The sequence below is a fragment of the Oculina patagonica genome, chromosome 11 (genome assembly GCF_052425735.1).
Source record: "Oculina patagonica isolate OP01 chromosome 11, crgOcupat, whole genome shotgun sequence".
NCBI lineage: Eukaryota > Metazoa > Cnidaria > Anthozoa > Scleractinia > Oculinidae > Oculina > Oculina patagonica.
Window position 1 is genome coordinate 13,441,538 of NC_135768.1, and position 24,956 is coordinate 13,466,493.

The 24,956-nt window shown below is 36.5% G+C and overlaps 1 protein-coding gene and 1 long non-coding RNA gene across 3 annotated transcripts; both read left to right on the forward strand.

Annotated features, from left to right (window-relative positions):
• The first annotated feature begins 2,184 nt into the window (after nt 1-2,184).
• On the forward strand, nt 2,185-15,377 carry LOC144630444 (uncharacterized). Of its 2 annotated transcripts, XR_013566537.1 has the most exons (4): nt 2,185-2,595; nt 5,920-6,022; nt 9,208-9,260; nt 13,994-15,377. It is a non-coding gene; the product is annotated as an uncharacterized LOC144630444 (long non-coding RNA). The 2 variants fall into 2 exon arrangements; XR_013566536.1 differs by lacking the exon at nt 2,185-2,595 and having other exon boundaries at nt 5,434-6,022.
• A 61-nt stretch (nt 15,378-15,438) lies between these two features.
• LOC144629523 (follicle-stimulating hormone receptor-like) lies at nt 15,439-24,631 on the forward strand. The gene is made up of 11 exons (XM_078487754.1): nt 15,439-15,513; nt 16,252-16,323; nt 16,901-16,972; nt 17,516-17,587; nt 18,261-18,332; nt 18,763-18,831; nt 19,749-19,814; nt 20,200-20,271; nt 20,690-20,761; nt 20,921-20,989; nt 22,228-24,631. The coding sequence occupies exons 2-11, from the start codon at nt 16,292-16,294 to the stop codon at nt 24,221-24,223; spliced, it is 2,592 nt and encodes an 863-aa protein (XP_078343880.1). The 5' UTR covers nt 15,439-15,513; nt 16,252-16,291; the 3' UTR covers nt 24,224-24,631.
• The last annotated feature ends 325 nt before the right edge of the window (nt 24,632-24,956 follow it).

Below are 24,956 nucleotides of genomic sequence, written 5' to 3' on the forward strand. Positions count from 1 at the left end.
TAGTCGTTCTTTTCTTTTTTAGGTCTTTAGTTAAAATATACTATGCGTGGATTGTTCAACAACGAATCGAATCGAATGATCTTTCACAGGTATGTTAAGATAACGATGACGTCGCATTTGCTGACGAGTCTAATGTTTTTAACTCACCATATCTTCCCCGGAAGGCCCCGGGAAGCTTTGGAAATCTTCCTAAAGGTTCGAAAGTGTTCCTGTAGCCTTGCGTCATCTTTTAGAAGTTTTCCGAATATGATAAGGCTAATTTAAACGCTAAAAGATGCTGTGATCTCTTAGAAGTGAATGAGAATACAAAAAGTTGCCAAAATGTTGCCGAACAACTTGCCATCAGCCTTAAACCAGATCAACAAAATAGAGCAAATAAAATGAGTCAGAAATTCAGTTCGCTATTTTGGGGTCCTTCTCAACAACCAATTTGTTGCTAAGAAAGATTTCTAACAGACAAATTTTGGAAAAGATCCACCAGAGCTAAGAAAGGTTTCTAATAGTCATATTTTGGAAATCAGATCCACCAGAGATAAGCTTCTTGCAGAGGATTGTTCCACTGTAGAGTCCTGCAAGAGTTTCAAATTACAGTTTTAGGTTACGTGACCAGAACAAAAAAAACCTTAAACTCAAATTAAAATCAGTGCCAATAGAGAGGGTTTGAAGGGGTAAATGTAAATGGGTTTTTTTTTTTTTTTTTTTTTTTTTTTGGGGAAGGGTTTGGGGGGGGGGGGGGGAAAAAAAAAAAAAAATAGGAAAAGAAGGGGGGGAGAAAAAAAAAAAAACGTAATATTTTTATGAAACTCGCATTATTAAAAGGTTATGACGTAAGAAACACCAGTATTTACAGACCTTCTTCAGTAATATTTGCTCTTGTTTTTCGTGTAAATGGTAATTGCATGCGTCAAGGATTATAAAGAAGGCTATAAGTTATCGTCGGGGTGATGCGTAAGGGACTGGCACTAGTTACGCACACGCAATGGTATTTATTTTTTTCAAAGCAGGTGTTCTCTGAAAATACTATCCCACCATTAAGCGTTACAAAAACCTCCAAAATAATAATAATATTTAATACTTATATTGCGCTTTTTCTATAAAAATATTCAAAAGCGCATTACAATAATTATTATTAAACTAAATTTAAAAAGTTACACAGTAAAAATGAATTTAAAATTACAATATTTACATATTAAAATTTCCAGAGTAATAGTGAAAGGTAGGTAAATAGTAAAATTTAAGAATCACAATATTAAATCAAATGAATAACAAATCTAACTAAAAGCCTTTCTAAATAAATATGTTTTAACAGAACGTTTAAAAGACTCGATGGATGTTTCCTGTCTTATTGGCAGAGGAAGACTGTTCCATAAGAATGGGGCAGCTATCAAAAACGCGCGATCTCCCAAAGTCTTTTTCGTTTTCAGCCGAGGTCTTTCTAAAATCACTGAGAACATACTTTTGCTTAATCTTCTATTTCCTATTTGTTTTTTTAATCTTAATACCTTCTAATATTAGGACAATCCAGTGAGGAAAATCAACCTTTTTGAACTGATTAAAGAAGGATGGACGTGCTGGCGTGGGGCTTGCTCCATAAAAAACAAAAGCATTTTTAGCCAATCAGAGCGCACGCGATGGTGTTGCTATGGTCACCAAATTTAGGCACATTTAGCAAAAGTTTGACCTGACATTTTAATTAGCGGCATGTTTGGTTTTTAGATAAACACTTTTCGTTTGAACTTGGCAGTTCATTTGAATGAAACACACACGTTTTCGAAACATTTTGTTTTTGAGCTTTACTCGATCCGGCAACGCCAGTTAAACAAATTAATAAAACAATAATCTTTCTGGCTTATAAGGTGTCATGCTTCCTGATCTATAGAAAAGAAACTAATTATATACGAAACAAACATAACGCCTTGAAAGATCGCTTGATAATTGAATCTATTGTGAAATAACCTTCAGCTTTTACAATTTAAAAGAAGTAATCCTTGAAGAAAACTTCATAGCTCAAAATATCGTTTTTTATTGTTATCCCTTAAACCAAATATATCTCCTTGAATTCACTGCCGTCTGTAACTTCAGAGTATTAATAATTTCTGAAATAAGATACATATAATCAATTAGATAATATGCTAATTTAGCTTGAAGAAAGAAAATTACGTTTTGGATACCTATTTCTTTTTCTAATCATTTTCCTCTTTAAAAATTTATCCAAAATTGAATTTTTTCCAACAGCGGGGCATTTCGACAAATTTCATCGATCTGGTAGATAAATTTGCGTGTCAGACCTGAGAAACACCTGTGTCCTGCGGTTTATATGCGCGGTAGGACAAGATATAACTGAGTATTGCTGTATTTATCCAGCTTGTTATTATTACTTGTAGACAGGCATACATTTCGCGGTATAGATCCGTCTTTCAATAAGTGTTAATTTGAATCTTTGTTGCGAAACTACGATACATTTTACTGGTAATAGGCGGCGACATTGAAACAAACTCAGATTGCAGTCGAGGCTACCAGTGGACTTCGAAAGTTCTTTTTCAAGACTGAGTCGACAAGGCTCATTTGTAAAAGCACACAGCCTATCCAAACTAGGTGAGTCAACATTGTTTCTCTATGCTAAATTAGATTTTCGTCGTTGCACAGCAAAACCAGATAAAAAAAGTAATGAAACAGCAAGTTACTGCTTCAAGAGTCAGCAAAACGATAAATGTTTAGCTAAGAAACATCCAGGCATCTTGCTTTCCGCGTTTCTTTTTGAAATAGCTTTTAGAAATCTTGTTATTGTTCAAAAGTCACGTTATCCGGAAACCATTTTAGATTTCGAGTCTTAATACGCAAGACGAAAAGAACCATATATGTTCCGCTAAAAAGCGAATCTAATTCGCCACAGGGAAACGTGTTTCTTGGCCCGAACGAAGTACAAATTTCAGCTGTCGTTTTTTTTTTCTGTTTGCAATTCGATCAGATAAATGTAATAGAGGACGTTCGTTTGACAAGTCAGGGTTTCACTGTACATATTCACCTTCCAGGCCAAAATATTATTTATTGCATGGCAGAAGTTATTCCAATCTTGATATTGATATCAGAGAAACTTACTGAAATGTAAGTGATACGATATGTAATAACATGATACTTGCTCATAAGTCCGAACTGAAAACATCACGGAGAAAGAGATCTCATTAAGTCAGGACCGAAGACTTAAGAATCATCTTATCTTTCTGCGCTAACATATTCATTGAAAACTCGAAGAATATCAACACTACACAAAAGCTGCAATTGAAGGGAACAATTCTGAGTAGAAGTGTTAAGTTTTGAGCGAGAAACGGGTTCTGCGATGTGTGTTGTCGCGGGTAAAAGGAATTCTGCGTCGTTGAACGAAGGATTTCTTATCTTAATTGCGGTCGAACACCTAAACCACATCTTACATGATACAAATATGTTCGTATAATGCGTTGTAATGTGCTAAGTGACCAATATTCAATATTACTAACGTATCGAACTCCAGCAAGCGTTATTGTACGTGATGTCTTGTTGCGTGAAATGAGGTGCGGGATACGCAATATGTATCAAATAAAATGTTACACCTGACTTAAGTAGTTATGGTTTCGATGGTTCCGGACAATTGAAAACGTGCTCTTCGCTACGTAAGCGAAGTACGAAAATGTTGGCAACATTTACTGGATATACGTATATTATGCTTTCTTACCGTTGTAAACCCTGAGTGAAATTCTATTTAATGAATTTAATGCTAATTTTGTTTTGTTTATTTATAAGGCATTTTTTTTTTGGTTAAGTTGCAGTATAAGAAGCGAAGCTTTATCAAAATCGTTATAACGGAAACCTTTAACCTATATAGGAGTAGATCTTTATCCGTGATTCTTATTTTAACGAAACAAACGAGACATCAACAAGCCAAAAATAAACCATTTAGGGCGAAACGCCTTTTAAAGGATCGTATTTAGAATAATTTGTTAATATAACATGACAAATCAACTTCAAATAAAAACAAAACCGCAAAACTAAAAAAGTGATTAAAATAAACGCCACAGGGAAGCACTTAACTGATAGTTGAATTGGAAATAATCGTTTTAGATTAAAACCGATTATAGAATGCACAGTTTGAATTTATTTGAATAAAGATACCGACAGCATCAGAAACTCATATGGGTTTCTGATGGTTTAACTTTGAGCTCCTACAGGAGCTTTAATAACCAGGCCTTTTGACAAATGAAATATGGTGTCAATTATTCTATCGATGTAGGTTGTTTGGTTCTCTTTTTTTTTTTTTTTTTTTTTTTTTTTTTTTTTTTTTTTTTTTTTTTTTTGGTTTTTTTTTTTTTTTTTTTTTAAAATTTAAAATTTTTTTTTTTTAAAAAAAATTTTGACATTTTATAATTTAAATTGCAATTGCCACACAAAATTCTGTTGGAGAAGGGGGAAAGAAGAGGGGGGGGAGGTAAGTAAATTTAAAATAAATTCCTCAATATTCATGTTGAATGTTTTATTTTTGAAAATGACAATGTTAAACACACAATGTTTGGGTAATTTTTAGCGTTAAACAAATTTCACATTGAAAGATCCTAATAGTTGAACCAGACCAATTTGCGGTTTTTTCTGCCTTTTTTAGTGAAAATATGTAAAATGGCGCCAAATGGTATTGATATGTACAACAATCGGCTGTTAAACAGTTTAATATGAGGGAGTTCATGCTACCACCACAGAGACGCCGAGGACATCAGTTTCGATTAAAAAGTAACTTGCATTAGGTACAAGCTAAAGATAGCTTTCGCGCATCTCTAGATCATAGAAATACAGATAATTTGCCGTCGTGATTCACGTTCTCTAAAACACGAAGAATGTGGTCTTTTTGCGTTGTTATTTTGCAGACGACGGATAGGAAATGTACTGAGATGCATATCGCACGTGCAGAGCTGATTGTTCTTCTCATTAATGCTTTGCGTAAACTCCCTTTTTAAAGTTTGTCAACTTAAGATACTTGAAAAAAATATTTTACTGGACAAATTGTAAGGAAGTAGATTTGCTTGGACAAATACTCAGTCCCGTTTTCATTTTCCTGTCCACATCGCAGTGTGGGAAAATGAATCAAATTTACTATCAAATAATGAATTACTGATGCGAATCATTTCTCGCCGACATTTGTTTGTAGATAATTTGCGCATGTAAATAAATAGAGTAAATTTAGACTACGTGACCGCTACGGGATTTTCTAGAATAACTTAATTGTCTTGGTTCACGAAGCCGCCCCCTAACTTTAGGGGGCGGTTTTAATTCAAACAAGAAGCTTTTCCATTAGGAGCTTAAAATGAAGTAGACTACACTTAAATAGCTTTTGTAAAATTCTTGTATGCGCGTAGCTTTTGTTTTAATTGCGATCTCTACTTAGTTAATGCATGTACATTGGTTTATATATGTTGCTTTTTAGCGGGCTTTGTGTGCGACAGTTGTTTGTTTGTACTTATTTTATTTGTTTCAGTATTTTTTTGAACAAAAAACGCAATATGCAGTTAAACAGAAGACCTAAAATTTATGAGATATGTTTTCTAAGAGATTTTAAATTTAGAACAAGAACAAAATTTTGAAGGCGACAGGTTTCTTAGCTTATAGCTCATAAATTTTTAGTTGAGTTGGCAGCTGGCTGGTGAGTAGCTATAGTATTTTATTCAGTCACACTGGCACACAGTTATTCATTTCGCTTTAAAATGGTCAAGCTTGGAAATTCAGTTCAAACTCGTTTGAATATATCCTCTTTTAGCCAGCCCGCAACTGATCTGGAAATTTTAGAACAGCGTTATATAAATAAAAACAGAGGTCGGTAAAAACATAATATGCATGCTTTTAATTGCTGAATTAATGTGACTTACTATTACGCCGGCCTTTCTGTTTTATCTCTGACAGATAAGGGCAACTGAGTCATATATAGCAAACATCTTCTGGGCATTCAACATCAAAACGTGCAGAGGGACCGTTTTGTCAACATCCATTCGTTTCCACACAACAGGTAACGTATTTATTTCACGATATTGCTTTTAGTACAGAATATTCAAAACCTGACAAGATATGCCTAGAACAATAACATGTGAACTATAGACGCTAAGCCATTTGGACCATTTGGGATTTAAATAATATATTTTTTTTTTGTATAAGGCCTTGCACTTTTCTTATAGTTACAAAATTTTTCTCATCAAAATGCTTAGTGTGTGCGCAGTGTTTAAGCCATATCAGTTCTTTTCTTTCAAATTTGCAAGTCCAAAAGCTTAATATATATTATAGTTCAATACAGGATTATTGAGTATTTAGTGGTTTCGGGAGCTTGCAATTATCTTTTACAGGAATAGACCGAGCTTTACTAAGGTGTTCTTGGGTCACCCCCCTTGCTAATTAATCATGGCTATACGTAAAGGAAACATTGTCGAAACATGCACAAACCGATAGTATTTATTTCAACTTAGCGACTGACTTGAATCTGATTTCATTATGTTCGTCTTCATAGGAAGTTGCTATCTCTTACAATTGAAAGGCTTTATTCTCGCAGCAGGTGGTACCTAGCTTGCTTTATGGATACACGTTGACAAAGTAGGCCGATTCAGAGAGCACGTTTTATTGTATTAGTTAATACATCTTTTAGCCACCTGTTTGACAGAAATTAGGGATTCCTTTTTAGTTTAAGTTTTGTGTGTAGAGCCCTTTCTGCATAAAATGCCTTATCAAAACTTTCTCGAGTATTGTTTTTTCCTTAGTTTTTTTAGGTGATAATTATGTGCATCCGTTCCGTTTTGCCTACACAAAAACATTTTTCATATTTTTGCGTTTTTTCATTGGACGGCTTCTATACGAAGCGATTATTATTATACAGTACTTGCAAAGTCTCTGTTGTTATAAACGAATTCACTGCATGATCACATAGTTTATTAAGGATCTGTATGTTTTCTGATATAATAACTAAACTTTGGAATTGCTTTCGTAATTTTAAGCCAATAGATAAGATCTTGTTTAATAACTTCATTAGCGAGTGTGAATGGAAAGCTAACCATGCCAAATGCCGCAAAATTGGCTCTGGCATTTACATTTTATGAATAGAATGCGGGGGAAATTAATCGAGAAAGCAACCATTGTGCATAAATTTTTCTAAGATCGGGTTTCAATATTTTCTATTTTCGTGCCGTTTCACTCGCCTTAATAGCAAAATATTTTTAACATTCTGATTGAAAAGCTATAGTTACACAATTTGATAATTTCAATTCAATAAAAAACTCTCATATTGAAAACCCTGTTTCCCCCTTAAGTGCATATATTTATAAGTAGTTTCAACTTTAAATCCAGGTTCACCTGCTTCATTAATTATACCAACATTTCTTGTCATATCATCTCAGTTAGTTATATTCGACATTAATTTTAGTTAGCTATATTTGGATAAAGATGTTTTTAGTTAAAACATTGTGCAGAACTCAAGGGAACACACTTGAAGAACGAATAAAAATGTACAGAAATGCGAATTACTCCAAATAAAATTTGACAACAAGTCTTACGTCACTGTGACCGATTGAGAAAAATATTGAATATTTGTTTTTTGTATATTTCTTCTTGTTCTCGTTCTTTGTTTGTCATATATAAAAGTTAAAGGATGGCTAAATTGAACGTCTTGCACGATATTGGTGAGTTAACAGACCGCAATTCCTTTTTGCCAGTGAGATATTTTGTTTTGACTATCTTCGTGCAAAGGGGACACCTGATTACAATTTATATGCAGATCATGTCGACAGGTCGACTCTTTGAGAAAAGCAGAGACAAAATAAAACATATATTTGCCGTAATAAATTTCTTTCCATACGCAGCCAACTGATTCCACGTCTTTATTTTCTTTGCCGATGCGTAGCCGATGTTTGCTCTTTGCAATGATCAGCTCCGTTGCGTGAGACTGGGGAGGGGATAGCGCGGAAAGTGCCCCCTCCCGTGAGTTTCTCGAAAAACTCATGGTTTATAAATAGTATCTACTGAGAAGTGTTTAATTTAATGGTGGTCACGTGACAAAGACGACGTTATATTGCCCCAAAATAACGTCATAAATTCCAAACTCCGCCATATTTGATTTGTCACCTTAAATTTCAAGAATTCTCAAAAATGTCAGCAATTCGCCAAAAATTTGTTTTAAAAAATAAAAATAATATAAGGAAAATGCAAATAAAGTAACGTTTTAATACAATACTGTAAACGTTTTTTTACTCCCCGCGGCTAAATTGCTAGAAAAAAACGAGTCAAAACAAAATCGACGACTAAATGAACAAAGCTAATGGAAGGCTTGCACTGCAGTATTTGAAAAAAAAAAAACCTTTTGTGCTTTTTTTTATTTTTTGAAATATTGGCCAAGTGGCGGAAATCCATCGACACTGCTGAAAAGTGTAGCTTAAGACTTTAAAATAGGTCAAATTTGAGAGCCATTTCTAGTAGAAAAATAAAGATAAAGTTAACAAAGTGCGGAAATTGTCCAGTCTTTGCATACTAGGCGGCAGGTTTGTGTGATGTTCGTTATTTCAATGAATGTGTCTTTCTTCAAGACTGAACTGTCATGTTCGTCTTCAAGAGTTAGTGCATATGTCAAGAAAATGTCTGCAGTATTTAAAAACCTGAACATCATAAATATACATATCGCTTTGTATGCGATTTCTTAAGGTTTCGTTTTATTAGTTCATTAGGTGAACCAATCAGATTAAACTGAGCTTCGGCAAAACGTGAGAATTTCCATTATATGTTGTTTAACCACTGACATTATAACGGTAATGTTTCGGTGAAATAAAACCCCAATCAAACATGAACGGATTACAGTTTTCAGCTCAAGTCGTTTTATTTGATCAATTCTCGAGAGAGCATCGAAAATAAGTCACGTCCCATAGCAATAAAGTGAAGTTTGCGAATCGCTTGTCAAATTTCGATGATTTTTCATTTGGTTCTGTACATCATCATTATTTTACTTGAGAAAAACTCATTTAACCAGCTGCAATTTTTTTTTCAACTTCAATTTACTCAGTGGCAAGTGCGTCAGGTTTTAAGCAAATCAGCCAACCAATCGCCTTTTAGGATTAGAATTTTAGCTTTTAACTTAACTACTTTAGACCGCAGCCTTAAGTTTGGAGTTTGCTTAGGGGCTGGCGGCGATTAAATGTGCTATCTGTGATCTTTCCTTTGCAGTCGCAACCAAGTCCATATTCAGTTTGTACGTGTGATACTTTCAGCTGTTGCAGGTATGGATGTGTTAGTTTTTGTTATGATATAAAATTCATCGGCTCTACAGCGATATAATCATCGAAGAATAGAGCAAAGTGTTAAATTAAACATCTTTGCATAATTTATTTGTTGGTCGTCTTTGCGAAAAGAAATTGTACATGCGAAAATTCGGTCTCGGTCCTTCTACTCGGACGTCTATTCGTGGGAACTGTACATTATTTCTAAAAGGCGCGTAAAAATCCTATTTTTAACAGTGTGTTTTTTGATAGTGATGAATGACATTATTGATCATACAAAAGTGCGGATCTTTTTCAGACGTCTAAGTTTCAATATTTTACTTTTTATTTTTATCCATGTCTGATAAATATTATTAAGACAACATAAAAAAAACCTTGGTAGAAGTAGTTGACCAAATGAACTCATATTTTTTTCTTATTTGCTCCAAGAGAACTTTTGCTTTGTTTTTGACTCTGCATGCGTTGCTCTTAAAACCGGTCGAAAATGTTTAATTTAAGACGGAATCCATCATGCAGGAAATCGAGTATGATTAATTTTAGTTGGACAAATATCGAGTATACCAGAATAATTTTAATCCTATTGTGTTGTTTTCTACCCTTTTTAAAAGCTAAAGATGTAAGGAATTATTCGTGAAAACACCAACAACAATTTCTTATCAGAGCCTGAGAAAATGAATCTCAAAGTTTACAAGAACCATGTAAACTATAAGTGAAGTCGCACTTGCAGCTATTTTGTAAAATCGTCTTTAAGCGATTCAGTGGAATTCAGTGGAACTTCGAAACTTGTTTTCGATGTTTGGTGTTGTTAGAAATTCTTTCTTTTGATAAGACATTTGAAACAGTAACACAGAAGTTTGCAATAAGATGTAAATAATTTTGTCCTTTTAATACTCGAAGTCCCGGCGGATTCCGTCTTAAACAAATTCGTTTTGCTTTTTTCAGCTCCTTCACTCTCTTTATGAACTCGGAAAAGGTCAGTGTGCGCTAGAGTTTCATCAATTACAAACGAAAAAAATTTTTTTAATAAGTGTATACAAAAAAGCAATTTCTCATTACGTAAATTAAACCTCAAGCTGGTATATTGACTTGCTAAATGTGTTGAACAAATGTACCCGTGTTACTTTTAATCGCCAATCTAATTTTACCAGCAAAAGAAATCAAACTTTCGTGGACAAACAAGTTACATTTATGCAATCTAATGACGCAATTTCATCACTTATATCTTTATCCTATTCAGAACTTTAATCAGTTAGACGTGTCTATTAGTGTCAAGTTTTGATGAGCAATCTTTTCAGGATCCGTTTTATGAATGGTTTGATCTCATGTGATATACCTCTTCTAACAGTTTCCGTTTTACTTAATAAACTGATGTTTTCTATGAAAGTTTTTGTTATTGGCCCCCAAGTTGTTTGCTTAAAGCTCTGATACGCACGCAATTGCGAAGAGGTGTTTTATACGTCTGACTAGATTTTTAAAATTCTTTAATTTTCAAAACGATCAACGTCTAATCTCTTTGCACAAAGAAAACTTTCGCAGAAAGTCACGCTGACAGTTTTTCGTACGTTTTAACCCTGGGAGGGGTGAGGCAACCTCGTCCCCAGACAACGCGATCGCGTTCTGGTCTGCGCCAGGGATTGGGACCTCTGGGCTAATCTGAAACCCCGCCAGTTATGGCTAAGCGGGGGAATCTGATTGGCTGTTGAAAACTTGTTTGCACCACAATCTCCGGCGCACGCGCACAATCAAACCGGAACCAGGATTTCCTGGTTCCGTTTTTGGATTTGCCCTGGCCGTTGAGTTTCCCGACCGCTGCTGAAGGGGAACACAGGCACTGGGAACGAGATTCTACGTTTTGAAAACTTGTCCTTGTCAAAGTCCAGGGAAGTTTTAATCTAGTAAATATAAATGTTAGAAAATTTCAAAAGCCGGGTAACTTGATTTGGTCTTGTTCACGTGAAAATTTGCCAAATTTTAAGTTTGCAGATGGTGCATATCTAAGATATAAAATTTTATTGAAAATGTTTGAAAAGATTCCGCTTTTACATCAATAAAAGCACTCATTTTATCCTGAATAGGACTACAATTATAAATTTGTTCCATTCTTGAAGCAAAAATTCTAAGGAGACAGACCATGAACGTAATGACGCTCCTGAAAATATCTAATTGCCGTAACCGTTCATCAGTAGGATGCCTAAAATGCGTGCAATTCCACAATTGGTTTCGGCTCCATTAAATCCTATACCAATTGCAGAACATTTTAGGAGGAGCCACCGACGATGTGAGCACAGTTACAGACAAGACAAAATAATAAGGAAAATAACGTAAATAAATGTAAACCGTTAAATTACGAACTAAGCGCACACGTCAAATAAATTAAGCAAAGCGCGCGCATGATATCACGAGCACAAGACTAGCGCGCGCACCTACATAATAGTGAGATGAAACAGTGCGTGAACAGAGAAACTAGGATTGTTAAAAAGATATAAAAACTACCAACAAGCAAAGGATACTTTATGGTTTTTAAGGATGAACTGCCGATCTTAACTCTCTTATCGAAGCGCCATATTTTTCAATTAATGCGCCGTGGCGTTTTAAGAATTTATTAAACGATTTAAGAAGCAATGCTGATTTGAAGCCTTGCTGAAGCAGTCGTGAAGAAAGACATCGGAGTCTCTGTTTGAAGTCCATCTTGGATGTGCAGATCCTGGCATACCTCACCAATTGAGATATATAAACACCATAGGCCGGATTGGCTGGAATGTTGCTGTCCATATGAGGAAAATTTACAATCCGAAATGTAAAGTCATCTCTCTTGTCGTAGACGCTGACACGGAAGGGTGTGTTGCTTTCTCCGTGACTGATTTTTGTGTCGAGATAACACACTTCTGTTGATGATAGTGTAGTATCCTTCAGTTCCAGTTCCGACGGGTAGATATCGCTGATAGAAGGGCCGAAATTCTCGTTATTAACGCTGAATAAATCGTCGATATAACGAAAGGTGTTGCTGAATGCGACGGCCTTTGGCATGTCCTGCTTCATAGTTTTGAGCATGAAATCGTACTCGAAAGTGTGAAGAAACAGATCCGCCAATAAAGGCGCACTGTTAGTGCCCATTGGTATACCAATAACTTGTCGGAAAACTGAGTTTCCAAAACGGACGTAGATGTTGTCGATAAGAAAGTCAATAGCGAGGCAAAGCTCTCTACAAGAAAAGTAGGTGTATTTCGTAGAATTCTTATCATTCGTCCAGAAAGTGTAATAGTTATTGGTTGCAATGAAGCCCTTTCCTCTGGTTGTAAAAACTCTTTCTAATAGATCATGCAGTTGAAGTTTAAGCTTGTCGTGGGGAAGACTTGTATAGAGAGTTGAAAAGTCCCACGTACTTATCTTGTTTAGCGAAATTTGTTTTTCTTGCAATGCGCGAAGAACATCCAAGGAGTTGTTGATAATCCACATGCTGTTGACTCCTGTCCGTTCCATAATTGTTTTACAATAAGAAGTACAATGCTTTTCGACTAGTTTAAGGCAGTCTGTGATTAATTTGGATAACTTAGTGGTGGTGCACGAATATGAACCTGCAATAAATCGTGCCTTATAAGGTGTCTTGTGAAGCTTTGGTATCCAGTATAGTTGAGGCAGATTTCTCTCTTTCTGATGTAACTTGATGTTAAATAAGTCATCTAAGGTTGAGGCGTGGTTCTGAATAACCTCATCTGCCGTGACGTCTTGTGCTTCATACGTAGAATTGATGGTACTTCCAGAAATTAGTCCAAGCTCCTCCATTAGAGTACGTATATAGAATTGCTTACAAACAAAAATTATGTTATTGCCAGCCTTATCCGCAGGAACTAGTACGTACTTGTCGTGTAACTCCTTTAAGTACGCCTTAACATGACTATTTTCTAAGATTTTAGGAGCAGTGCGTAATTCGTGGCGTTGCAAGCTGTTGATTCTGTTACTGATGATTAGTTTTACTGTTTGCGACCATTCCTCCAGAGTTGACAAGTGGAATCATCGAAAAAAATCGTCGAAAAAAATCGCTTATCCTTTAAATTACCAAAAACATTCATGGAAACAGTACGCGTTGTGTCATTTGCTGTCGGCTTTATCAAATGGTACTACAGCGTGGAATTATTAATTTTTATAATCAATCCAGTGTTATATATATAGACAATAGGTTTTGCATGAATTGCATTCATGTCACTGGTCTGACGATATTGTTTTACCACAACAACAAATTTGCATTTTAATTCCACGAACAAAGAAACCACGAAATAACTAACTTCAGTTTAGGTGCAGGAAATAAATTTCGTATCGCACGAGCATTTATTAGGTTAGGCTTGCGATAAGAAATTGATAAGGTGTCCTTTCTCTGACAGCTGCATTGGCGAAGCGGGCCGATTATCTATCAAACCATTCTTGTATTAAAGTGTGCTAATGAAATTTCTTTTGTTTTGCTAAGAGTCTTTCTGGACTTGCATTTATTACAAAGTATTGAAAGCCGAAAATGAATACATTTTACCGTTCCCAAACATATTAATCACTAGGAGTCATTTTAACAACTGGCTGTTCGATGGTTTAAGAGTTTGCCAAGCTCTCTTTCTAACCAAATGATTCATCTTGAAATCTAATTATCACCACAAGTGAAAATCGCTTTTCGTAAGTAATAAGTACCCGCTGGACACTTTGAATTACATTTTGTGACCCGCTTAACATTTCTGTTTGTTTTCCAGCTGTCCTTAATCTTCAAATCGGGAAAAACTTCAAACATGAAAACGCTGAGTTTGTTCATGGTTCTGTCCTTGTCTATCGTCTCTTCGACGAGAGCAAAAAATTGCTTAATCCCACCAGAAAATAATTCCACAGTGTAAGTATATAATGTGTCTACTTCGTAACTTAACTCGGTCTCCGCTGTTTTTAACTGCCGCCATTTCGCATGTGTGTTTACAAATGTAAATATTTAGTATTTGTTTTCGCATGTTTCCCAGCAGCAAACAGATTATTTATCTTGAAGTGTGCTTTGTGGGGAAACTAATCCAATTTATCGTGTTTAGTCAGCCTGTGAACTGTGAAATGTGCATGAACTCCATTTGTAAAAGGTAGCGAGAACTAATTAAAATAAAAACACTGTAATGGCCGATATTGTAGATAGCCTAAAATTTCGTTGATGTCTTTACTGGCAAATGTATTCAACAATTTAATTTTCAGTATGAATCTTGCTTTCCTAAAATATGTTTATACAAAACAACAACTGAGTCAGGCTTGTATTTCGGTTAGAAGCTAGATGTTTGAGCTTTTGACGTTTATAGAGTGATGTTAATCTTTTCTATTCATTTGCCGCTTTTAAAAAATAAAGGAACTTCATAGAAGGATGCGTAAAGTACATATCCGGCCGCAAGGTGCGGAAATTAATGTCAGATAATCTTGAAACCTTATCAAACTATATTTAGAGCGTTTGGGACTTTTTCGACGGACACCTAAATTGTACATGTATTCACGTCTCAGGACTTTGTATTTATCACAAAATATTTTGATTAATCTTGAGTTTGCGAGTCCTGCTAAGTTTCGCAAAAGTACTGGCTGTCTGCGTAAAACGAAGAAAGGTTTAGTAAAAACTAAAAGCGGTAAATTAAAAGAGTTAGCCTGCATTCGAAACGTTTTGTTTGTAATTTTTAAGCCTCTTTCGCCATGCGCTAACGCATGAAACTAGCCTTCAATGACGTTTCAGAAAGAATATTTCTTCTTACAATAAACGGCTTGACATCCATTTTCTTTGCTGTGGCTGTTGAATGACAACAAGGAGTTTTCAAGGATTATCTCGCATGGCAAGCACGAAAAGCGATGGTGAGCGTAAAAACTGCGACCAGGTTAACGTAACATAAAGAGACGCGAACTGTTTGCGAAAAAATACAAAACTACAGTAAAACTGATAGCTGCGCTGTATTTCTTGGTTGCATGACTGTTTTTCAACGCCCCTTTTGTTAAATTTAGGGAGACATTGTACCTTTCAGACCTTTGAATTGCAGGTTATGGTTAGGAAGGGATTAGAACTTAAAACGTCCTTAGCAATTATGAGGACATTTGTTGTGTCGTGGATGATAATAAAAGTGCGTTATGGCAATATAGCACTATTTAACTGCTATAAATAAGTCATCATTTATTTTATTTTTGCTTTTTACAGTAAAGTCACTGGCCACGGCTGCACAACATTTGGGTCGCAGCCATGTGAACCAATAGAAAACATAGAAGAACTGTGAGTACATATTAAACAACTTTATTTTCCTTATGTCATCCACTATGCGCAGACTTTTTACTCTAAGAAAAACTAGGCGTCTTTTTCAGTGATCGAAAACAAAAAAAATCATATACAATCAATGGAGAATGATTCAGAAGAACTAACTTCGTGTTGACGGCCCAATTTCGATAAGAATCAATTAAGTTATTTTTAGAAATAAAGCAGGAAGACAATTAGAAAATAGCTTGAGATAGGGACGGTGAGGTCAAAAAGATGTACTCTCTCAGATTAAGTAAAATTATAAAAAAGCCTCGCGGAAATAAGCTTCGGCCTCCCCCCAGAAAAGCCCCCGCCAAATCTCAGACACAAAAATCCTTTCGATAATTAACTCTCCTGAATGTATAGAGCCCATGGGTGTATCTTAAATTAGAGCTCTTCAAGAATGATGTAGCTTTTTCCGATTATAACCCGATTTTGTAGGGCTTCTTTTGTATGTTACGTCATTAGAGTGGGGACTTTATGTTGAATTGTTGTATGCACTTAAAAATGTTAACTCGTAGTATTCTTCCAAAAATATTGCTACCCAAAAATTTTTGAAACGCAAATTTCCATCCAAAAATAAGCACACCTGATCGAGAAGTTTAGCAAATATAAACACAGGGCTAATTTTTGGATTATTATGGTATTATCTGTTAATTATTAATAAAATACAGTAAAACTAAAGTAGAGTTAATTTGTTCGGCTTTAATTTCACAGGCATTTCTCCAACAACAAAATTGAAGATTTAAGACCTGGCATGTTTACTTGTTTCAAGAAACTAAAGACGTTGTGAGTAGACATCAATGTGTTTAATTCTCTTCTTTTGAGACGACTCACTATTTAATTGTTAGAAATACTTAACGAAAAGATTAATTATAAAGCTTAGACATTTCGGATGTTGAATCTCCCGACGTCAACATTTTTATGTTGACGTCATATCGGGGTAATGTGTGACTTCATAAATCCAAAATGGCGGCGTTTGGGGTATTCAAGATCCAATTTGGCTGATAATTTGATTAAAATGTTCACAATATGGATGTTATTAAAGTTATATATTTCATAAAATGTTTTAGTTTAGACACATATTTCCGACACTTTAACAACATTTTATTCCTGCGGTGGAGTGTTCCTTTTATAACCTGTAGAAAGCAAGTTTGCACTTTTATTAATCCAGGCGATTTTTCCATTACAAGAACTTACTGGTTGTGTTGTTTTGCAAGATAGTTGAATAAGGAGCAGAACTGTGTTCCAGTCAGATATAATTCGTAACACAACATCACGTAAAAAATCCTCATGAAACTATCAAGTATCATGAAGAATCTAACTGTGTAGCAGCATGATAAGTAAAGAGTTTTATTTATCGCAGGTACCTTGACAACAACCTCATCTCAACTATCCAGCAAGGAGCATTTTCCAATCTTAGCGAGCTGAAAAAATTGTAAGTACGATTGTAAGCTTCCTTTCAAGAAATGGCACGTGATATTGAGCTTTCTATTGATGTCTTTCTTGTGGAAGGGAAATTTTCGACTTTTTAAAAACTCTACAGTCAAGCAAGTTGATTGGTTTAATAATTGATTGATGTATTTGTCATGGAAAGCAGTAGAAGCAGCAAAAATGAAAAGTATACCTACGTGAAAACAGTACGAAGATGCCAGAGGCTTCCAAGAATTTGTGTATTAAACGGGTCTTGGTGATGAATTTTGAGCAACTGACTTGACTTAGGCATTTAGGCATTTGAGACACGCATGCCTCTTGAATCAATACATAAGTAACATCTAAATTCTCATAACAAAGTTAATACATTGTCAAGCACACAGGTGGTGAGAATAAAGAAAATCATCAACTAGAAGATATTGTCTTGATGAACCACCAAATTCTCAGAACTTACATTAAAAGAAATGTATGATAATCATTAGAAGAGAATTGACATTTTTACGCTTGGAAACGGAGGCCTGATTCAGCTGGATTGTGTTTTTTATAGGGATCTCAAGCATAACAGAATAAGCAGCGTTTCGCATGACACCTTTACAGGTCTTCATTTACTGAAAGATTTGTAAGTAAATGGTTTTATAGTAAAATTATTTAAAACTTCATGGGTTATGAATAGTATGTTTTGCTACTATGATAAACCAGTAGGTAAATCACGTTTCCAGTCAAATTATTTCCTTTGACGTGGAAATTTGCCCATCCCAATTCTATGAAAAGATTATTGTTCACCTGTGAAGGGAAAATGGCCACCATGCTAATTTACGAGAGAAAAAAATATTTTTTTCTCTGGCGATCTTAGCTGCAAACAAAAAGCCGCCACAGTGAGGATGCACGCAGTACGGATGCGCTGTGGAATACAGTGAAACTGCTGTATAAATGATACGAGTTAAAGGCTTGTTTTCACTAGGCACAAGCACAAGCATAAGCACATAAGTGCATAAGAAGAACAAACACACTCATTCTAATCTTCTTATACTGTCCACATTAAGAATAAGCACGAGCAAAAACAAAAGAAAACAAATTGTTCGTTCTTCTTGTGCAATGTTAATGTAAGTGAGGACCGAACATAAGCAGAATGAGTGTGTTCGTTTTTTTTTATGCGCGCGCTTCTACTTATGCTTGTGCTTGTGCTTTTGCCAAGTGAAAACCAGCCTTAACTTCCAAAGCTTTTACTAAAACTAACATTTAGCATGTGTTGTGTCACTTTATTTTTAACAATCTTATTTTAAATTTTGCAGAGACTTGGGGCACAACTCAATAACAGAGATAAAGGAGAACTCATTGTCCGACCTGAAGTTGTTGATACATTTGTAAGTAGAAAATTCCAGTGTACTAGTTTGAATTTGTTTTAAATACAGCCAAGAAAGGATAAAGGGTAAGAGAGTGACTCCCCCATACAGGCCTTATTCCAAAGGTAATCCCTCTTAAGTTATTTTTAGACATGGTACACAGTACTTCCGCGGATGTAAACGCGCGTTGCGTGGATGTTCTCGCGCGTTTTCAGGGTGGACGACCAGAATTATCCCTAGCGGGGACCACCATGTTTTGGTCTTTGCATTTTCCTGGAAACGTACGAAAACATCCATGCAATGCGTTAACATCCCCAGAAGTACTGGTACCATGTCTAAAAATAACTTAAGAAGGATTACCTTTGGAATAAGGCCTGTATGGGGATTCACTCTCTTACCCTTTATCGTCCCTTGATTCAGCATAACAGACGCATTTTTCTTGTTCTAAAAGGAAATTGAACAACAATAACCTCCGAAGAATCGCCGATGGTGCATTAGATGAGCTTAAGCTGACTAACTTGTGAGTACTGGGAATTCTTTAAGTTTCGTTTTTTTACTTAGTTTCGACATCCGCCAGTACTCTGCGAAAGAGACGATGTGTATATATTTTACTGAAACCTCTCATCTTTTTTGAATTGTTGTTGTTGTTGTTACTGTTTTTGTCGTTGTTGTTACTTGTTTTTGTTGTTGTTACTACTCAGGGTCCCAAAGGAGGGGGAAGGGGGGGGGGTGGGGAAGTGGGGGGCTAGGAGCCCTGAAATTTTCTTGCCCCATCGTTTTGCTGGCTCACTGCTTGGAACCCTTTGCTGTAGAGCATGGAGCCCTGAGAGTGTTTTCCACAGAGCCCGGATTTTTTGGGCCTGAAGCCCTGGAGTCCCCTTTGGGACCCTGACCCTGCTTTCGTTGTTGTGTTTTTTAGTGTTTTTGCTGACTTAACATCTTATCAGGTGATTTCTCATCGGCAAAAAATTGCGTTTCAAAAAAAAAAAAAACAAGGCATTCGTTGAAAGAACAGCACAAAAATGCACAAGTTGCTCAAACGACATAAAATACTAAAAACAGCTCTAAATAGGGAGCTTGTAATCGAAAGAAATCATATCTTTCGTTTAGAACAAAATGTGGGCTTATATTTGGGGGGAGGCTATTATCAGAAGGATTTTTGCGACAGAGATTTGGCGGGCTTTTATGTTCGGTGGGACTTATTTCCGGGGAAAATTGTTATCGAAATTTTATGGTAGTTTAAAATTAAAACGGCTGAACAAAACAAAAATGCGAGAAATAACATAACATATAAAACGAAACTCAAAGTTCACGCGATTTCTAGGTTAACTTAATTGTCCTTTGAGCAACTGGACCCAGGAGACGATAAGTATGTATATACAGTATATTATTAACCTAGCTAGGGAATAATGGCTTCTTTGTATTTTTGCTTCACAGGAAACTGCAATATAACGAGCTTGAAAAGCTTCCTGTGTTTAGGAAGCCTTCTCAGATTACGTTTCTGTACGTATATATTCCTTGTATTCTCAGGCTTTAGCAGCAGTTCAGTATTCCTCTTTTTTCTGATTGTGATTGGATAAAATTGATCACTTGACACGTAGGCGTGAAAAAAGAATTTTAAGTCGGGTTAAACAGTAATAAGAAAAACAGTCAGCAGAGCGTTTCAAGCATAGCATACTATGTTACTAATATTTGGCATGATTTTGCTTACTTATGCCAAAATTATGCCAGGTTCTTCAAATTATGTTAATAATAACCGAAATCACAAAATAGTTCTAGTGTAAAATAACGATGATAACCACATTTACTGCGAAGTTCAGGCTAAATAATGAAGTTGACAATATAAGGTGACATAACTCTGGAGGTTAGATCATTTGCTACCTTTTAGGCACATTCAAAACAATCCAATTAAGGTCCTGGATGCTAAAACGCTGGGAAAGTACCATGAACTTGAAACACTGTAAGTAGATTTCTTTAGAAAATAAAGAAAATCAAAATCATTACAAATCGGGAAAATTTCTCGACTTTATTTTACCTTCAATCATTTATACCATAGGTCAGGTTTGTTTCAGGCTTTTTTACTGTGTACCAAAAAGTGGCCGTGAGAGGTCTGTGCACGAGATTACTTCTTGTCTAAACGACCTAAACGATCCCACATATCCGAGTGCCCTAACTTGGTACCAATCCCTGTAGTTTTTCTCTAAGAATAAGAACAGATCGCGCAAGGCATGCGTATGACTATAATTCTGCTCAATATTTTTGTGAATAAGAATTCCAAAGCTTTAGCCTGCTGGCAAATCCTGTGCCAGCAGTGAAGAAAATAGGAGAAGTCTTCGTGCAGGCTACACTGAAAAACTTGACATTTTTTTTTCTTTCAGCGACTTAATGAATACAGACATTGCACAGATTCCAAACAGAGTCTTCAAAAACAACACAAAACTTCATCGATTGTAAGTCATCCACCATTTCAGTCTTAACGACATAAATCACGTAACAGGGTTTTACAGTCGGGACCTGTATAATCGAAGAAAATTAGTTACATATAAGCTAAATCCCCAAATTTCTTATTATTATTGAGTTGAGTTTACTTTTTCATTTTTTACTAACAGATCTTTACGGGGCAGTAAACTGACAGACATACATCAAAAAGCTTTCGAAGGAGCTCGACTTCGAACACTGTGAGTATAAACATGTCACATTCATAGTTAGCGCCTAAATCATCAGATAGAAACATAGAATGAGATGTTTCTGTATTTCAGTTGAGTTGCGTACGAGTTAATTCATGCATGGTTTGGAGATGATTGTGAGGCTCCCGGTGGCCTATTGGCTGTCGGCGGCTATTTGGTTATTGGTAACCAAAATTTATCAATACTCGACGAGGCTGCCGGATGTGACAGTGGACAGTCTTCCCTTCCAAAAGAAACACTTCATCATTCTTCGATAACAAACGAAGCAGTTACGTTCTTTAAGACTAGTTTATCAAGTAAGAAGGTAACATCAGTGTTTGTCACCAGCGGTTTTAGCGCCAAAACATGCACTCTGACATACGCAGCAAGCCAAGCTCTCGCATGAAAAAGTCAGTTGTCAGATAACCTGGGAGTAGTTGCTAGTTGCTTTACGTTACCAAAAACGGAATTGTGCGCCGGATTATGTGCCACAAGGCTCGAAAAAAAGACTTCATTTAATTATTCCGGCAATAACCAACGATTTAGAATTTTAAATTAAAAATGCACCTTCAATATCTCATCTTTAAGACTAGTTTATCAAGTTGCAACTAGACGGTGACAATTCTGACGAATGTACTGCTTAATTACGACTTTCTATATTCTCGTCACCATTCTACATGGCAATGCGTTGATATTGTAGGGAGAACAAAAACAAAATCGTCGAATACGTAAAAGAAAAACTGAACACTTCAAAGCACTTTCGAAGAGCTGTCACGCATCAGCCATTGCAGATCACATCGCATCAACGGGTCACAACATTAAATGGGATCACTTTGACATTCTAGCAACAGGAATATCAGACATATATTGTAAAATAAGGAGACATTGTTGATTCGCGATTTAAAACCAGCCTTAAATGAAAACGTTGGCAGTGAGAAACTTTTTCTCTACTAGCCATAATGTTTGTTTTTTTTCTTCTGCAGATTTTTAAGTCTGTTTTGTTATTAATTAACATCATTGTCATTCTTTTCCCTTTTTTAGATTAGGTACCAGTCTTTTATTTCACTTTAAAATCTTATAGTTATCTTGCTAACGGTACTTCTGAAGATGTATGTTGTAACATACGAAACGTTAAGTTCTTAAAATCAAGGTTTTTCTGACATGCGTTGTCTTGTCATGTTTTTTACCGCAGTGTTTATTATTTTTATTGTAGGGAGAAGTTATCAACTGATCTTTGATCTTTCTTTCAGAGATCTTCAAGGGACTCAAATTGACTTCCTTCCCGGGGATGGACTTGAGGGCTTGACAGATCTCATAATCAAAGGAGCGAAAGCATTATGGGAAATACCAATCGTGTCTTTCAAACGTTTGGTCAACGCCAGCGTGGAGTATCCATTTCACTGCTGCCTTATTAAATCCAAATCGGACTCCTCTGAGGTAGTTGCTACGCTACCCAGCATTCAAAACACGAGACCCACGAAGAAAATCTGCAACAAGAGCGTCACAACTACTGCGCGTCCGACAACTATGGCACGGACGACAACCACTGATCCATTTGATCTTGGCACACACAAGGGCAATGGATCGACTAATGTCGGCATAACTTTACCTCCTGATGCATGCTTCGATGAGGAAAAAGCTGTCACTGAGCCGCCAGTAAAGCTTGGAAACGTTACCTGCACGCCTAAAAACGACGTGTTTAATCCGTGCGGTGATTTGTTGGGTTCATACGCGCTACGCATTTGCTCCTGGTTTGTCCTGGTGTTCGCGATTCTCGGGAATTCATTCAAGCTGTTTGTTCTGCTGCTGAGTAAACGGAAAATATCAATAGCTAAGATTTTGATGTGCAATCTGGCATTCGCGAACCTTTGCATGGGAGTGTTTTTATTGATGGTAGCCAGCGCAGATCTTTACTCACTAAATGAATATCAAAACTTTGCTATCCAATGGCAGTATCGCAACGGCTGTAAAATTGCTGGCTTTGTGTCGATTTTCTCCACAGAGCTCGCTGTATTCGTGTTAACGATAATCACAGTGGAAAGATACTTCACCATTGTTCATCCCCTGAAGCTTAACAAACATTTGAATACAAAACAGGTCATCGTATTAATGGGGGTAGGCTGGGGATTTGCCTTAACAATGGCCGTTCTTCCCCTTTTCAAAGTTAGCAGCTATCAGAAAGTGGCGATCTGTCTTCCGTTCGATGTGCAAAGCGCCGTTTCTAAGGCTTATGTCACTTTTCTCCTAGCAACCAACGGCTTGGCGTTTCTCTTCGTCCTTTTCTGTTACGGGAGGATGTACTGCAGCCTTGGAGGCTCGGGACCTGGTGCGAGTGTAAACCGCGTAGAAAGCAGAGTAGCCAAGCGAATGGCAATGCTGGTCATCACTAATTTTGCCTGTTGGTTCCCGATAGCGCTAGTCAGTCTAATAGCCATATATGGAAAGACGCTGATCGATGTACCAGCCGCTCAGTTTTTCCTTGTCTTCGTATACCCAATCAACTCTTTTACAAACCCCTACCTCTACGCCATAGGGACCAAGCATTTTCAGATAGACGCTCTGGAAATTTTAAGTCGTTTAGGCATTTGTAACTCTACCATAGACAAGTTGAGAAACAGATTGCGGGATCAACTAGAAACGCTGCCGAACTCGTCCCGAATCACCGGAAGTAAAATTAGCTTGAGCTCGCTGCGCTCTCCGCACCAGTCCCCTGGCATATCACCACGGAATAGCTGCCACGTCTCTAATCGCGGAAGTTCCTATAAAAGTCAAAACGGCAGCGTGAGAAGTAATAACAATTTCAGGTACAGGGGTTCGTCTCGAGACAGCCCTTCGTGTTCTCCGTGTAGTAACTTTTTGACAATTCCTTTGATTCATAGAAAAAACTACGACCTAGACAAACACGAACGGGAAATAACAGATTCCAGGTTTAGCCTGGACAACAACGTTGTCAAAGAAAGGAATCGGTCCTTGCTGAAAAGCTCTGACATGGAACTTGATGAGATTCTCGCGCGCCGAGTGTCCGCGAGGGGAGTAGTTCTTGAAGGACAAAAACTGTCAAACTGGAGTAACGCTGCTCGTAGAAACATAGCTAAAAACAACACAGAGGAGCTAATGCCTCTTGAGTCAGTAACAAGAAGCGATGACAATAAAGGGGCCGATCATGAGGAAGAAGAAGAAAAAGAAACAGTGAAATTCAACAGCCCTATTTTGCAAGTTCCTGTTGTTATGGTGACGACTTGTTGAATGTCTTCACCATATAACAGAATAGGAATCAACATACAATTCATGTATGCCTTTCACAAACGTGAAAATAGTCCTTTTGACAAATGTTTTATTTTAATTAGAATTTTTAATGAGGAAAAACATACATCGGGCGTTCACGTTAAAAAATAACACGCGTGCGTGATTTAGTTTGCTCTGAGTACTGATTTATAGTTTTTATGAAATCGTTTTATGTAAAGCGTTGATAAATTTCTTACGACAATCGCCTAAATAGCAGGTTGCCAAAATAAAAGTCCAAAACATTCAACTTGAACAATTAAATTATTAAAAACTTAAACACCAACTCCACTGGCTCGTATAATGTGCGATTTAGGGGTAACATTAATCCATTAAAATTGAATATGAGAGTTCAAAGTAACGGCAATAGATCAGAATACAATATGATAATTCTGTATAAGAACAAGAATGTACAATGCTTACGAACGCTTAATCGTTCCGCCACGCTTTAAAGATTCAAGGCGCAAAGTAGCGCCTCTGAAATTCTCGTGTAGGGCCTCCAAAAGCTCCGGGTTCGAGGCAGGCTGCTCGGGTGAAAGTTGGGATAATTGAGGTAGGGGTCACTTTCAGGTGACGATCAGGGAGGTTTTAAAAACTATAACTGAAGGAAAGAAGTTCCGGTTTAAAGTCGTTTCCTTGGCATCATTGGAAGTACATGTATTTGGTTGGGATGCACTGCACCAAGGGAATGCTCTTT